The sequence below is a fragment of the Callithrix jacchus genome, chromosome 4 (genome assembly GCF_049354715.1).
Source record: "Callithrix jacchus isolate 240 chromosome 4, calJac240_pri, whole genome shotgun sequence".
NCBI lineage: Eukaryota > Metazoa > Chordata > Mammalia > Primates > Cebidae > Callithrix > Callithrix jacchus.
Window position 1 is genome coordinate 159878607 of NC_133505.1, and position 14675 is coordinate 159893281.

The 14675-nt window shown below is 37.6% G+C and overlaps 1 protein-coding gene across 3 annotated transcripts in view; it reads right to left on the minus strand.

Moving 5' to 3' along the window:
* Positions 1 to 14675, minus strand: part of RGS17 (regulator of G protein signaling 17) — a 132938-nt gene that overhangs the window by 33162 nt on the left and 85101 nt on the right. For 2 of the 3 annotated variants that reach the window (XR_004742163.3, XM_035296994.3), the window contains exon 2: positions 7439 to 7582. Coding sequence is in view for 2 of the 3 variants with exons in the window: in XM_035296994.3 (XP_035152885.1) it covers positions 7439 to 7557 (119 nt within the window). In the remaining variant the exon portion in view is untranslated. Of the gene's footprint in view, positions 1 to 7438; positions 7583 to 10107; positions 10182 to 14675 lie in introns of all 3 variants that reach the window. The other variant, XM_054254541.2, reaches the window with a different exon arrangement.

Below are 14675 nucleotides of genomic sequence, written 5' to 3' on the forward strand. Positions count from 1 at the left end.
CCTCCTTACTTAAAACTCTTCAATTGCTTCCTAAAAAGGTGTAAATTTCTTAATACAGTGTGAAAGACATTTGATTATTTGTCATTGCCTATCTCCCTAGTTTTCTATTTTGTCCTTCTTGACTTTATATCCCAGAAATACTAAACAGATTTAGTGCTCCCTCCCCAAATTCATGCCCCTCTATACTACTAATTAGTACTACTACCTCTAAAACACACACACACACACACAAGAAGAAAAATGGTGCATAAAATAATCTGGTGGCCTGGAAGAATGTGCCTCTAATTTTTGAAAGGAATTTCCGTGACACAAGTTTTTATATTTCATAAAATAGACTCAATTGGCAAATCCAAATCCATCACCCATTTAACAAATGTTTGTTAAACACCTACTAACACTGGCCAAATAATGTAACCCAAAATGTATTTTTTGCTCTCTCAATGCATGAAACTTCAGTTATCTGTTTACAAAAATGCCTGGCAGCAATGACCAATATGGAGTTTTGTGAATTCAAATACAAGATCTATGTAATATAATTTTACTGAAGGTATTAACCTAAAAAACAACAATATGGTGCAGACAGGAGAATTACTTATGTAAAAAATAGTTCAGTGGGTTGGTGAGTCAAACTCTGACCTTTCATGTGTTCAGCCTTGTCTAGGGCAAAGAGAGCTGTGGCCATGGGTATGAACAGCACCAGCCCAAGGTCATCACTGAAGCTCTGGTACATCCTCGCCCATCCAGACAGAGATGGTCCTCACTAAACTGCCACACAGAATGAGCCAGCTTTGGTTAAATTTGAGTTTTTTTTGTCCATATCTGAACCTTGAAACTGACTGGGGTATCTGGGGTCAGCAGACCTTACCGTGCAGAGATCCCTGTCGACAAATGCACAGCCACCTCTTATTAATTTGTTTTTTCAGTCAGAGTTTTGCTCTTGTTTCCCAGGCTGGAGTACAATTGCACGATCTTGGCTCACCACAATCTCCACCTCCTGGGTTCAAGCGCTTCTCCTGCCTCAGCCTTCCAAGTAGCTGGGATTATAGGCATGTGCCACCACACCTGGCTAATTTTGTATTTTTAGTAGAGATGGGGTTTCTCCATGTTGGTTAGGCTGGTCCCGAACTCTTGACCTCACGTGATCCACCCACCTTGGCCTCCCAAAGTGCTGGGATTACGGGCGTGAGCCACTGTGCCCAGCCTGCCACCTCCTTATCTACGGTTTCTTCCTCCTGTTCTTTTGGGACTCTGGACTTCTTCACCAGAGTGAGGCTTCTTCTACTGTTAACTTCCATTAGTCCACGGTCCTAGTATCCACTCTGGTTTTGTGTATATGGCCTGAGAAACTTGGGTTCATTTTGATAGTTGTCGTCTGATTGTGTAAAGTTGATATAATTGATAAAAACATTGAGGAAATTTACCCGTGCTGTGGCAAGATGGAGTTTCCAAACTGTAGACTTCTATATCACTTATTTGTAAGTGATATGTATGATGGTCTCTGGAAATCCTGTGCATTCTGAGTTATTCTGCAGAACAACATATTCTGCCATGTGAGATGAATCAGCTCTCTGAGGTTGACAAGCACAGAGGAAGCCATTTATTCCCTGCTGCCTCAGATGAAATGATTCACCTTGCATGTGTGAGTAGTTTTATTTCCAGGGAGTGGTTTCTTCACCATGGTGCAGGCATGGATTTTTGTTTTTCCTTTCAAAAAATATCCTTTGACTTTTAAAGCATGCATCTTAGTATTTCCTTTGGCAGAAAGCTAAAGTGTGACAGCATCAGAGGATAAAATGAGACATTTTTGCACTGTTTTGAATTATAGAGGCCATGGTACTTGTTAGAAATGGAGGGAAAGGCAGCCCAAAGCATATTTATGAAGCACTTAACATTTACTTAGTGAGATCCATCCCATGGTCTGGAAAGTCTGAGAACTAATGTATCCAAAAGGGAGACAATTATAGCTTTCAAAAGGCTAGTTAATTTACTAAATTCAGTCTGTGACCAATCTCTCCTGAGAAGAGTCCAGTGCAGTGGGCCAAATCTCATGGGCAGTACCCAGGAGTGCATGAGATGTGAATTCGAATGGGAAAGATGTATTTGGAAATGGCTCATATCAAACCTGGAAATGAAAAGTTTGGAAGTGTCACATTAAAGTGGACCAAACAATGGATTAGGCATTCCGAGGCTTGAATCTCATTTCCACCGTGATCCCTAATGGGTCTACTGACATCGGGCAAGCCATCAGTTTCCTGACCTATAAACATAGACACAACATTTTCCATTGTTTTTTGTTTTTTTTTTTTTTCAAATAAAAGCTTATAGTAGCTAAAGACAGAACTATTCTCTTGGAAACTGCAAGCTGGAGCCAGGGCTGTGGCCAGTATTACTTTATTCCTCTCCTCTCCACAGCCCGTCATTTCACCACCATGATGTGCCAAGCAGAGGGAAACGTAAATATTTTGACATGGTAGCTGAGGTTTCTGGAGTTCTAATTTTTTTTTTTTTTAAGATGGAGTTTTGTTCTGTCTCCCAGACTGGAGTGCAGTGGTGAGATCTCAACTCACTGCAACCTCCATTTCCTGGGTTCAAGCGATTCTCCTGCCTCAGCCTCCCAAGTAGCTGGGACTACAGGTGTGCACCACCACACACAACTAATTTTTTATATTTTTAGTAGAGACAGAGTGAAATTGGCCAGGATGGTCTTGAACTTCTGACCTTGTGATCCACCTGCTTCGGCCTCCCGAAGTCCTGGGATTACAGCCACTGTGCCTGGCTGGGGAGTTTGAATTTTTTAAGGCAAAACACACAGAGAACCCTGTTTTGCTTGATGGGACACCCACAGAAGCATCCAGTATTAAAAGGGATTAATTAGTACCTGAAAATTATATGTGAAAAAGTAACCTGGATTATTTTAATGTAGCCTCTGAATGATGTTACAAGAGAGTTCATAGGAAAATTTGAAAATGAGCTTTAAGCTCGAAATAAAATTTGAAAGCTCTACCTTTCCTATGGCCATTTTGATGCTCCTCCTTTTTTTAAGCACAGAGCAGTTTCTAGTCTGCACTGCACTTTTATATGTGTTATCTCACATGTGAGTATCGGAACAACTTCACTGCTTCATGCTGTCCTGACTGAAGGCAGTTTGAGAGGAGCCTTCAGTATCTTTCAAAGATTTCTTTCTCCTAAAGAAAAGGGAAGGGCCGGGCGTGGTTGCTCAGGCCTCCTATAATCCCAGCACTTTGGGAGGCCGAGGTGGGCGGATCACGAGGTCAAGAGATCAAGACCATCCTGGTCAACAAGGTGAAACCCTGTCTCTACTAAAAATACAAAAATTAGCTGGGCATGGTGGTGGTCACCTGTAGTCCCAGCGACTCGGGAGGGTGAAGCAGGAGAATTGCTTGAACCCAGGAGGTGGAGGTTGCAGTGAGCCGAGATTGCGCCATTGCACCCCAGCCTGGGTAATGAGCGAACTCCGTCCCAGAGAAAAAAGAAAAGGGAAGAAAGTTACTATCTGAAGAAGCAAGCATTCCACTTGACAGTGTCAACCTTGAACCTGTAGACAAATAGTCTTGACAAAATGGTCTCTTCACCCTAGCTTAATCCCCATGTGTCATGGGAGGGACGTGGTAGGAGGTAATTTAATCATGAGATTTTTCTTTTCCCCATACACTCTAGAGGTATAGAGAGTTGATGCAGCTTCCAAAAGCTGTTTGACCATGAATAGAAGGTCTTGCATGTTTACAGATTGCCTATTTTATGCTCTGGATTTGGGCATCCATTGCTTGTGTGTTTAAGGCTATTAATGGTTCTAAACCTCATCCTCCTGTGTTCTCTTCTTTTATTGCAAGGGCTATGAGGAGAAAAGGGAGATAAGGAGAGAGGCTGATGTTGGGGAGAAAGTGCCTCTATGACAGAACTAGAGAATGAATCAGCTTAAGTCACTATGAAGTCTTCTAAACAGTTTAGAATTTTGAAAGAAACTGTGGAAACATTCAGCAGTTATGTACTCACCCTCTGTGTCCTTCCCCCCAAAAATGTGGTGGTAATGTTATAAAGACAGGAATCAATTTAAAAATGAGAGAAGAGCTGACAATGAAATATGAATTAGAAGTGCAAATTTGAGGGAAATATTACATGATTTATAAAACCCATAACGTGAAGCTAAGATGAGGTATTTATATTTATTACTAGATAGAGAAATTTATTTTCCTACCACTCTATTTCCTTAAAAGGAAGTAAATTCAGCCACACGACAACTGCTCCCATTCACGAATGACAGTTACTTCATATTTTGATTTCTAACTTTTTTTTAGTCCTTAAATTACAGTTTTAGTGTTTCTTTTTGTTCTGCTCCTTTGACCTAGCCTGGAAAATCTGAAGGACATTCATTTCTTTTTATGTTCACTCCAAAAAGCCTTTACAATTTTTTTTTCTAAATTTGAAGTCCAAAAATAATGATATTTTAAAAACATATGGGTGAAGGACATTTTCATTTGAAATAAGACAATGTAATCATAATTAAAATTAAGAGTTTAAGGAATTTTAACTTTTATCCTTTTTAAAAAATTAAGTGGCCAAGCACAGTGGCTCATGCCTGTAATCCCAGCACTTTGAGAGGCTGAGGCATGAGGATTGCTTGAGCCCAGGAGTTCAAGACCAGCCTGAACAACATACCAAGATGCTGACTCCACTAAAAAAAAATAATAAAAATAAGGTGGTTTATAATAATTATAAATTATCCACCATTTTTCATATATAGAAGGACTTGTAAATTTATACACTGTACATCTTATGGCCTAGACTCAGGCATCCAATTGATAACAAATGCAGTTCCTGACAAGAGTGTGCTAGTCTAGAGCTAACAGAGCATGCAGCCAGTGCAGCCAATGCACCCAATGTACCCAGTGTTTGGGGATCCACTCTAGAGGTGTAGAGAGTGGTTGCAGCTTCCAAAAGCTGTTTTGTTCTCCATCCATTGTCTGTGTACTGCAACAATCTCATGCTTATGTGCCAATGTTAAATGTTTTGTTATTTAATATATCCTTTAAAAATTGATCAAAGCAAAACTCACTCAATACCTATATGGCAGCTAATACATATAGTATCAGTATTCTATCTGTTCTGGTGTTTTAATCCAAAAGCAGTTCAGCAGTAAGTTTTGGAAGCTAAAGAAAACCTTTTACTGATTACAAGAAACTTGTATAGTGCAAATGAGCACAAGAAGTATATTCCTCAACCATGTGTAACAATATATTGGTGATGTTTTATACAGAATTTAAAATAAAATAACTTTCTTTTCCAAGATAATTTTTGTGTTATAGCTACAAACATCTTTTTTTAAATATTATTTAAAGTCAGTTCCCCTTTAAAGTGATCTTATTTTTCCAATACGAAGTGTCCCATAGCCCAGAGAGCTAACTCTTATTAAATGCTTACTATATGTCAGACACTGTTCTCAGCTTGTTATATTTTATCTCATTTAATTTTACAACAATCTTATGAGACAGGGATTTTTATTACCAGCATTTACCTAACTTGCTGAAGGTCACACAGATAAAGATGGGTGAGAACAAGATTTGAACCCGGGCAATCTGACTTCAGAACCAGTATAGTAAGTCACTCCATGATACTTCATGGATTAAGATCTGAGCTAGATAATCTCTTAAGGCATGATACAGAAAATGATTACACAACTATGATTGAAATATTTACTTCATCTCAAACTCTGTTTCCTCCATCTTAAATTATTAAGGTTTAAGAGTAAAAGAAAACAAATTATGTATGTGATATGGTTTGGCTGTGTCCCCACCCAAATCTCATCTTGAATTGTAGCTCTCATAATCCCCACATGTCTTGGGAGGGACATGGTGGGGGGGGTAACTGAATCATGGTGATTTTTTTTTCCCATGCTGTTCTCTTGACAGGGAATAAACCTCATGAGATCTGATGGTTTTATAAAGGGCAGTTCCCCTCCATACACACTCTTGCCTTCCACCGTGTAAGATGTGCCTTTGCTTCTCCTTTTGCCTTCTGACATGATTGTGAGGCCTCCCCAGCCCTGTGGAACTGTGAGCCCATTAAAACTCTTTTTCTTTATAAATTACCCAGTCTCAGGTACTTCTTTATAGCTGTATGAAAACAGACTAATACAGTATGACTTTCTCTAACAAAGAATCATCATCTGGGAAGAAATATTGATATTTATAAAAGTACTTAAGCTTTCCAAATTACTGCAATATCTGATGGTTTTCTGGAACTGGAGTTTTCTAGAGTGGATGGAGCTTCTCCATCACCAAGGGTACCACTCTAGCACAGCTCTTTTTACCTTCTATTTTAGCCACAATGATATAACATTTTGCCACTGTAATAAAAAAAAAAACCTCAATATATGTTGGGGAAATGTAGACATAAAACACAGAGTGATGGCTCAAACATATGGGCCTTTCTTTAGGTTCTGAATTAGTCTGGGGTGATCCAGAAGATCACTCAATGCTGGGCTAGAAGACCCACTTCTTATCTGAATTTTAAAAGACCTCAAAATGTATGGTTCAAAGGAAAGTTCCATAAAGTCTAGCATCCCCTTGAAGAATCTCATCTGCATAAATGTTAGGCACTTTGTGAATCTGGAACTTAAGCAGGTTCTCTGAGTTCCCTGGATCATGGAGGTTTGGCACTAGATGGCACCTTGGGGATTAGCTTCTCTAATTCTTCATCATTTTGCCAATGAGGAAATCAAAGAACAAAGAGATTATAATGAGTTTGCATGATGTCCCAGAGCCTGCCAGTGATAACACTCCAATGGAAGTATGTTCTCTGGCTTTAATTCAGGATTTTTCAATGGACAGAGTTGGCCTTCATTGAAAGCACAGCCACTGACCTTTTTGATAGGTGGTTGTGAGTCCGTGACTCTTTTCTCTCTGTCTTTATTGGCAAGAATTCTGGGCAGAGGTTGCCACCCTGACTTACAGTTATCTGGTCATGCAGCTGAATGCTCAACACTCTATCAAATAACAGCAGATAACTAAAAAAAAAAACCCACATTCAATACTACATGCAATATTACTAATATTTTTTTATTAATGTTTTTAACTATCTGTAACATTGGAATATTGCTTATTGATAAATACATATATAACTAAAATCTTATTTTTACCCACATCTTTAAGAAGCATGGATAGAGAAAAACATGATCTAAAACACTTCTTCATTTTTTTACCCATGATCAATTTAAATATAGATTTTAGGGAAATATTATATATTTTTCTTTGTGAAGTGTTTGCATTAAACCAATGATAGTCTTCAGTAAGTCCTACTTGCAAAGAAAGAACAATAAAAGACATGTTGAGAAGTTTCTACAGTTCTCAGATTTGGCATACATGTTCACGCTAGCGCCTGCCAAGCCTGGGTGTGACATCCTACAGGTAACATGACATACCAGGAGCAGCTGCAACAACAGCACCAACAAAAGCAACAGGTGTTGTTGGGCCTCTGGTTTCCAGGCGCTTGAGACACAGCAGGTGTTCCTTCATTTTGGGACTGCTGCCTTTTTCGCATTTCAGCTACTTCAGGACCCAGTTGGCTGAAAGAGAGAAAAAAACATTGGGTATGAAGAAAGCAGTAAGAATAAGTTGCCTATGCTGAAGCAAGGCTCATTTCACTAAGGAAGGAGGGAGATAATTTAAGAAAAGGTAAAACAAGGAAGCTTGAGAAGTCAAACTGAAAATTCTCAGGAAAACTTTTCAGAAGAATATACTAAAAACTTTGGGGAGGAACGTCTACCATGATCTGCTACATATAATTATAGCAATAAAGTTGCCACATAATCAAGATTGTTGATAAAGTAAATATGATAACGTTTGAAATTTTATTTTTAACTTTCTTCTTTACTCAAGTATGATTAAATCTGCCTTTTACCGTTCAGTGATGATAGAGGGTGTATGCAACTCGTTTTTCCACTGATGTTTACAGTAAGGTAAATTGAGCTTTATAAATGGTTGTTGCATGGTTTCTAACTAAATAAGATTAAGAGGAAGATCAAGTTTATTCTTGGTGCCCTCTCACTTCCTTTGAAACACTCAATATCCTTTTTGGCACTTTTGACTCATCCTCCAGGGGCCTGATCTTAATAACATTACCAAAGGGCCTTATTTTCTGTTAGGTGTCAGTGTTGCAGAGACATCAGCTTCTCTTCCTCCATCCCCCACATTTATTTTTATTTCATGAAGACTTAGGGGAAAATAAAAAGTTATCAAATTCAGGGGAACTACTCTGGTGGAATTTACATATCATGGCAGATAAAATAAATATTGGGATAAAGAATGTTCTGTGATCTTACAAATAAGGCCAAATGAGTTGCCACCTATTTATAGGACCAATCCGATCTAAGACTGTGTTGAAGATTAAAATAAAAAGTTTTGTATTAGAATAATATCACATTTAGCACAAACTCTTAGAAAAGGAATGCAATCTACTGAATGATGTTTTTCATAAAAATTCAATGTATATAAATCATACATATATTGTCAAACGTGTGGCTGAGAGCAGTACTTATTAAAGCTATAAAGTGCTTCAGGTTATTTTGGCATTATGAGCTCATTCTTTTAAAATGTTATTTTCAGTTCTGAATACAAAGATAAACACTTAAAAAATACTATGTTCTTGAAAACTAGATAAACATATATTTTGACCAGAAACAGAACAGAAAAGCACAGCAGTAGGTAAATGGAGTCTAAAGCCACAGTCATTCTGGAATTCAGGTATTGAAACAGAAAGGAGCAAAGGTCCCACACTCCAGTGAGGTGTCAGATGCTCCCCTAGGAGGAGTGGGAGACCGGTTCCAGGTTGCCTGCATAAAATAAGGGGCTGTGGTTGTGCCATTCATAAAAAGGTATTGAAAAATATAATCTCTACTATTCAGCACTGCCTAGCTAAAGAAAGGGTAGGATGCAGAGAAAGCCATCCAGATTAGACTTCAGTCAACCAGCTTATTTGTGCAGTGACTGGGTCAGGGAATTTTCCAAAACCACTGCCAGATGGGAGGGAATCCCGAGATACTGATAAAAGAGCTGCTTCAAGACTAAAAGTCTTGAAGGATTAGTGGAAACAAATGCAGTGCATTACATTATGAAGAGTAGGTGACAGTAAGAAATACATCTCTCATTCAATGTGTTACCTGAAAGCAAAAATCTGTATTAACACCAGAAAACGGATAACCAACTCAACAATTAGGAGATGAATATATTTCTAGTCAAATGCTAATAACAGAATCACCTAAAATTAGTTTAACAAACCTATATTTAAGATAAACAATGTGATAAAGGAAAGAATACAATTTAAATGGTAGAACAAGAAATTATAAAACATATCTGACTTCCAGTAAGGGAGAGATGCCCTTTGAATACTCGCACCTCCATGTTTATTGTAGTACTATTCACAATAGCCACGATATGGAATCAACCAAGGTGTCCAAAAACAGATTATCGAATAAAGAAAATGCGGTGTATGTACATCGTGGGATACTATTTAGCCATTAAAAAGAATGAAATCCTGACACAGCAACATGGATGTAACGGGAAGACATTATATTAAGTGAAATAAGCCAGGAGCAGAAAGTTAAACACCATACATTCTCACTCACATGTAGAAGTTTAAAAAACAGTGATTTCATAGAAGTAAAAAGAAGGACACAGCATATTAGAGGCTGGGAAAGGTAGGAGTAAGGGAGAGATATGAAGAAATTTATTAAGGGATATAAAATGGCAGTTAGGAGGAACAAGTTCTAGTGTTCTACATCACTATTGGATGACTAAAGTTAACAATAATATCTAGTTTCAAACACTGGAAGGAGGATATTGAAAATTCCTAACAGAGAAATGATAAATGTTTGAGATGATGACTATGCTAATTACCCTCACCTTATCACTATACATTTTATTTCCTGGAACATTATTATGTACCCCAGGAATATGTATAATTATTGTCAATTAAAAATAAACAATAAAATCAAATAAATTATAAGACAAAAATTGACAAATATGAAATAAAAAAAGACATAATGGAAATGTAAAAACAAACACACATAGCTATTAAAAGATTTACACATACTCATCTCTTTCCAAAAGAATCCCAAAGATGGTGCCAAGGAATATACTCAGAATTCAGCAAAGGGTGATAAAAAGCTAAAACAGGAAAAGAGCATTGAGATAAGCAGACCAGTAACATCGTAAGGCTCCAATGTACACCCAATAAGCTTTTCTTCATAAGGGGAGAAATAACAGATTGTCAGGAAATTCATAATTTTTATTTTATTTTTTTTAAAGACAGAGTTTTACTCTATTCTAATGGTATGTTCTTGGCTCACTGCAACCTCTGCCTCCAAGGTTCTAGCAATTCTCCTGCCTCAGCCTCCCCAGTAGCTGGGATTACAAACATGCGCCACCATGCCCCCATAATTTTTTTTGTATTCTTAGTAGAGACAGGGTTTTTCCATGCTGGTCAGGCTGGTCTCAAACTCCTGACCTTAGGTGATCCGCCCACCTTGGCCTCCCAAAGTGCTGGGATTATGGGTGTGAGCCACTGCACCCGGCCCAGGAAAGTTATAATATCTTAAAGAAAATTGGCCAAAATCTCCCTAGAACTGGAAGAAAACAAAATAGAACAAAGCCTCACATAAAGGAGAGTACCACATGCTGAGTAGGATGAGTAAAAGTCAAAATAAATCTACACTTATACACAAAATTGTAAAAAAGTGCCTAGAAGATAAAGAGAAAAGCTGAATTACCCACACAGAAGTTATACTTTAATCTGATTGACTGTAGACTTCCCATGAGCAATATATTAGATGCTGAAGAAGATGGACAATGGAGTAATGTGTTCCAAGTGCTGAGGGATAATAATCATCCTACAGTTTTATATGCAGCTAAATGAAAATTCAAGAGTGAAGATTATTTCTAATAAACTCACTGAGTTGATTACTCAAATATTTGCTGGAATCTACTTCAATCAGAAGAAAGCAAAATTAGAGGAAAGGAATAGAATGTAAGAAACAGTAACTGAAATTGGTCAAATAGGATGCTGAACACTTGACCTGGCTAACAAAAACCCATGTTTCTCTGTTTAGATACATTCAAGAATGAAATTTAAGACTACATCAATATTAGGAAAATGGGTGGGTTGCCCTAACCCTCTACTAAAATAGATTTTGCAGACATCACATGTCCCTGTATTATTAAGTGCAAGAGTTATGTTGCCATCTCCTTCTGGGCCAACATTTTACAGTGCAATGGAATAAATTTGCCCCTCCAAAATCTATTTGTTGAACTCCAGATCCCCATTGTGATGGTAATAAAAGCTGGGGCCTTTGGGAGGTCATCAGCTCATGAGGGCTGAGCCCTCATGAAAGGGATTAGTGCCCTTATAAAAAGAGACCAGAGAACTGGATTGCTTTCCCCACCATATGAGGATATAGAAAGACAACCTTCTACAACCAGGAAGCAGGCCCTCACCAGACAGCAAATAAGATACCACCTTGATCTTGGACTTTCCAGCCACCAAAACTGAGAAAGAAATTTACATTGTTTTTAAGCTACCCAACTATGACACTTTGTCTATAGTAGTCCAGATTGACTAAGGAAGACTCAGTGGTAACTCCACCCTTTTTGAAATACTTTATTCTCTTGCCTCCTGGGCAGCACACTCACCAGTCTGCTTTCTCATCACTTCTTTGCAGTCTGCTTTTTTGTTTCCTTTTCACCTTTCTCGCTTCCAAATTTTGAATGGCCAAAGTATTCTGTCCTTCTTCTCTATCACTTCTTTTTTAAATTTTTTCTTTTAACTTATTTATTTATTTTTATTTTTCTTTGTAGAGATGGGGTTTCACCATGTGGGTCAGGATGGTCTCAATCTCTTGACCTGGTGATCTGCCTGCTTCAGCCTCCCAGAGTGCTAGGATTACAGGTGTCAGCCACTGGACACAGCTCTCTATCACTTCTTTGATCAACTTATTGAGACTTCATTGGGTCTACCAATTTTCTGTACAAAATTCTCAAATTTACATATCCAATGCACATAATTTTCCTGTATTCAGGATGTATATATCCAACTAGCTACTCTACATCTTTACTTGGCTTTCTCAAACTTAACTTGCTGTAATCTGCCCTCATTCTCTTTTCCCAAAAACATGTTCTTTCCACAGTTTCCCCAATTTTAGTGAATGAAAAGCCTCATCCTTCTCATTATTTACACTAAAAAAAAAATCCTGAACTCATGCTTGACTCCTCTATTTCATCCAGATGTCACATTAGCAGATCAGCAAATGTGAGACTTCTTAACTGGTATCCCCTACCCATCTTCTGTTTTTACCACTTTCTATCTCCTTCTATTCCTATTCCATTTTACTCTATTCTCAAGACAGCAGCCCGCATGAGCCTTTCAAATGTAAGTCAGATAATTTCAGCAAAGACTCTTCCATTCAAATCCAATCCAAATCCTCCAGTGGCTTACCATCTTTTTTTTCTTTGAGACACAGTCTTGCTGTGTCGCCAGGCACCAGGCTGGAGTGCAGTGGTGCGATCTCGGCTCACTGCAACCTCCGCCTCCCAGGTTCAAGCAATTCTCCTGCCTCAGCCTCCCGAGTAGCTGAGATTACAGACACACGCCATCACACCCAGCTAATTTTTACATTTAGTAGAGACAGGGTTTCACCATGTTGGCCAGGATGTTCTCGATCTCTTGACCTCGTGATCTGCCTGCTTTGTCCTCCCAAAATGCTGAGATTACAGGCTTGAGCCACCGCGCCCGCCCCTTCATGACCATCTTATTTGAAAATGAACTCCCTCATCTCATCCCCAGCATGACCTGTTGTCATTTCCTATTTAATTTGTTTCCATATATCATCATTAGTCATACTACGAGTTTTACCTGTTTGTTTGTCTAACCATGTAGCCAATAAATTTGATGAAGGTAGACACTTTTGTCTGTTTTGTTCATTGTTCTAACAATGCTTGGAACATACTGGGTACACAAATATTTGTAGAATGGTGGATTTTACAGTATTCCTATTAATGATAAGAAGAAAACAATAAAGTCAATATACCCAACATTCAAAATTGTTAACTCTGCAGCTGATGTAACAAAATTTAAAAAAAAATTGGAAAAGAAAATACAAATTTTACTATTTACAAATGATTTGGTTATTTACATAAAAATTTCAAGAGATTAGGAAGATAAGTTTTAGCAGCAGTTCAAGAGGGATGCCAGGTTAAGTTTTAAAATATCAAATGCTTCTAATATACTAGCAATATTAAATTCAAATATATAAGAGAAATAAAGGCATAGTACAAATCAATAGCAAAACCAAAAAGTAACTGGTAAGATTTCTAACAAAACTTAGTTGTGCAAGAACTTTATAAAAATAATACAAAACTTTATCAAAAACATAAAACAAGACTTGGATACAGAGTTAGGTTATCTTCTCAAGTGGGAAGACCAAGTATCTTTAAAATCTTGATTTTCCTAAATTATTTTATAAATTCAATGTGATTGCAATAAAAATTCTAATTGGGTAATTTGTGGAATTTAACAAATGAATTCTAAAACTTATATGGAAGGCTGAAGGGCAAAGTCTGTCTGATAATAAAAATAAGTGGGGGTATTTGTTCTGTCAATAATATGGAATCATATTAATTAGGCAATGGAGGCCAGGCACGGTTGCTCAAGCCTGTAATCCCAGCACTTTGGGAGGCTGAGGAGGGTGGATCACGAGGTCAAGAGATCGAGACCATCCTGGTCAACATGGTGAAACCCCGTCTCTACTAAAGATACAAAAAATTAGCTGGGCATGGTGGCGCATGCCTGTAATCCCAGCTGCTCAGGTGACTGAGGCAGGAGAATTGCCTGAACCCAGGAGGTGGAGATTGCGGTGAGGCAAGATCACGCCATCGCACTCCAGTCTGGGAAACAAGAGCGAAACTCCGTCTCAAAAAAAAAAAATTAGGCAATGGCATGGGAACAGATAAGTAGATCAAAATAATAAAACTTTCAGAGAGCTGAGACACACTCAGGCATTTATGCAATCCTGGCTTAGAGGATCATTCAGGAATGACAGATTACTCAAAAATGGTGTTGAGATATTTGTACGTCTGTGTAGAAAATTACACCTCCAAGTGACAATACATGCAAAAATAAACTCAAAAAATGAATTAAAAATTTGTTACAAGTTCTAAAACTGTCATAAAAATGTAGACTATAGCTTCAGAGCAGTAAAGGATTTCTTACTACGAGACCAAGCTCAAAAGGAAAATATTTTTTACATAGTTTAATTTAATAAAAACTTTTGAGCATATAAGGAAACGAAAAATAAAATAAAAATAGAGAATCTTACTGGAAGATGCAAAGGACTACTATCCATAATAATAAGTAACACTGCAATTGAACAATATAAAAACCTAATTGGAAAACAGCAAACAAATGTGCAGGTGGTTTATACAAGAGGAAAATATAAATACTCAAAATTAAATGAATAAATGCTCAGAACTATTAATTGGATAAATGTGAATAAAAAAGCATTTCACATCTAAATGTTTCACAGTTAAAAAGTCACACAATATCAATTTTGGAAGAGTACTTAGGTAAATTAAAAACTCCTCACACTAATGGTAGTAATATACATTGAG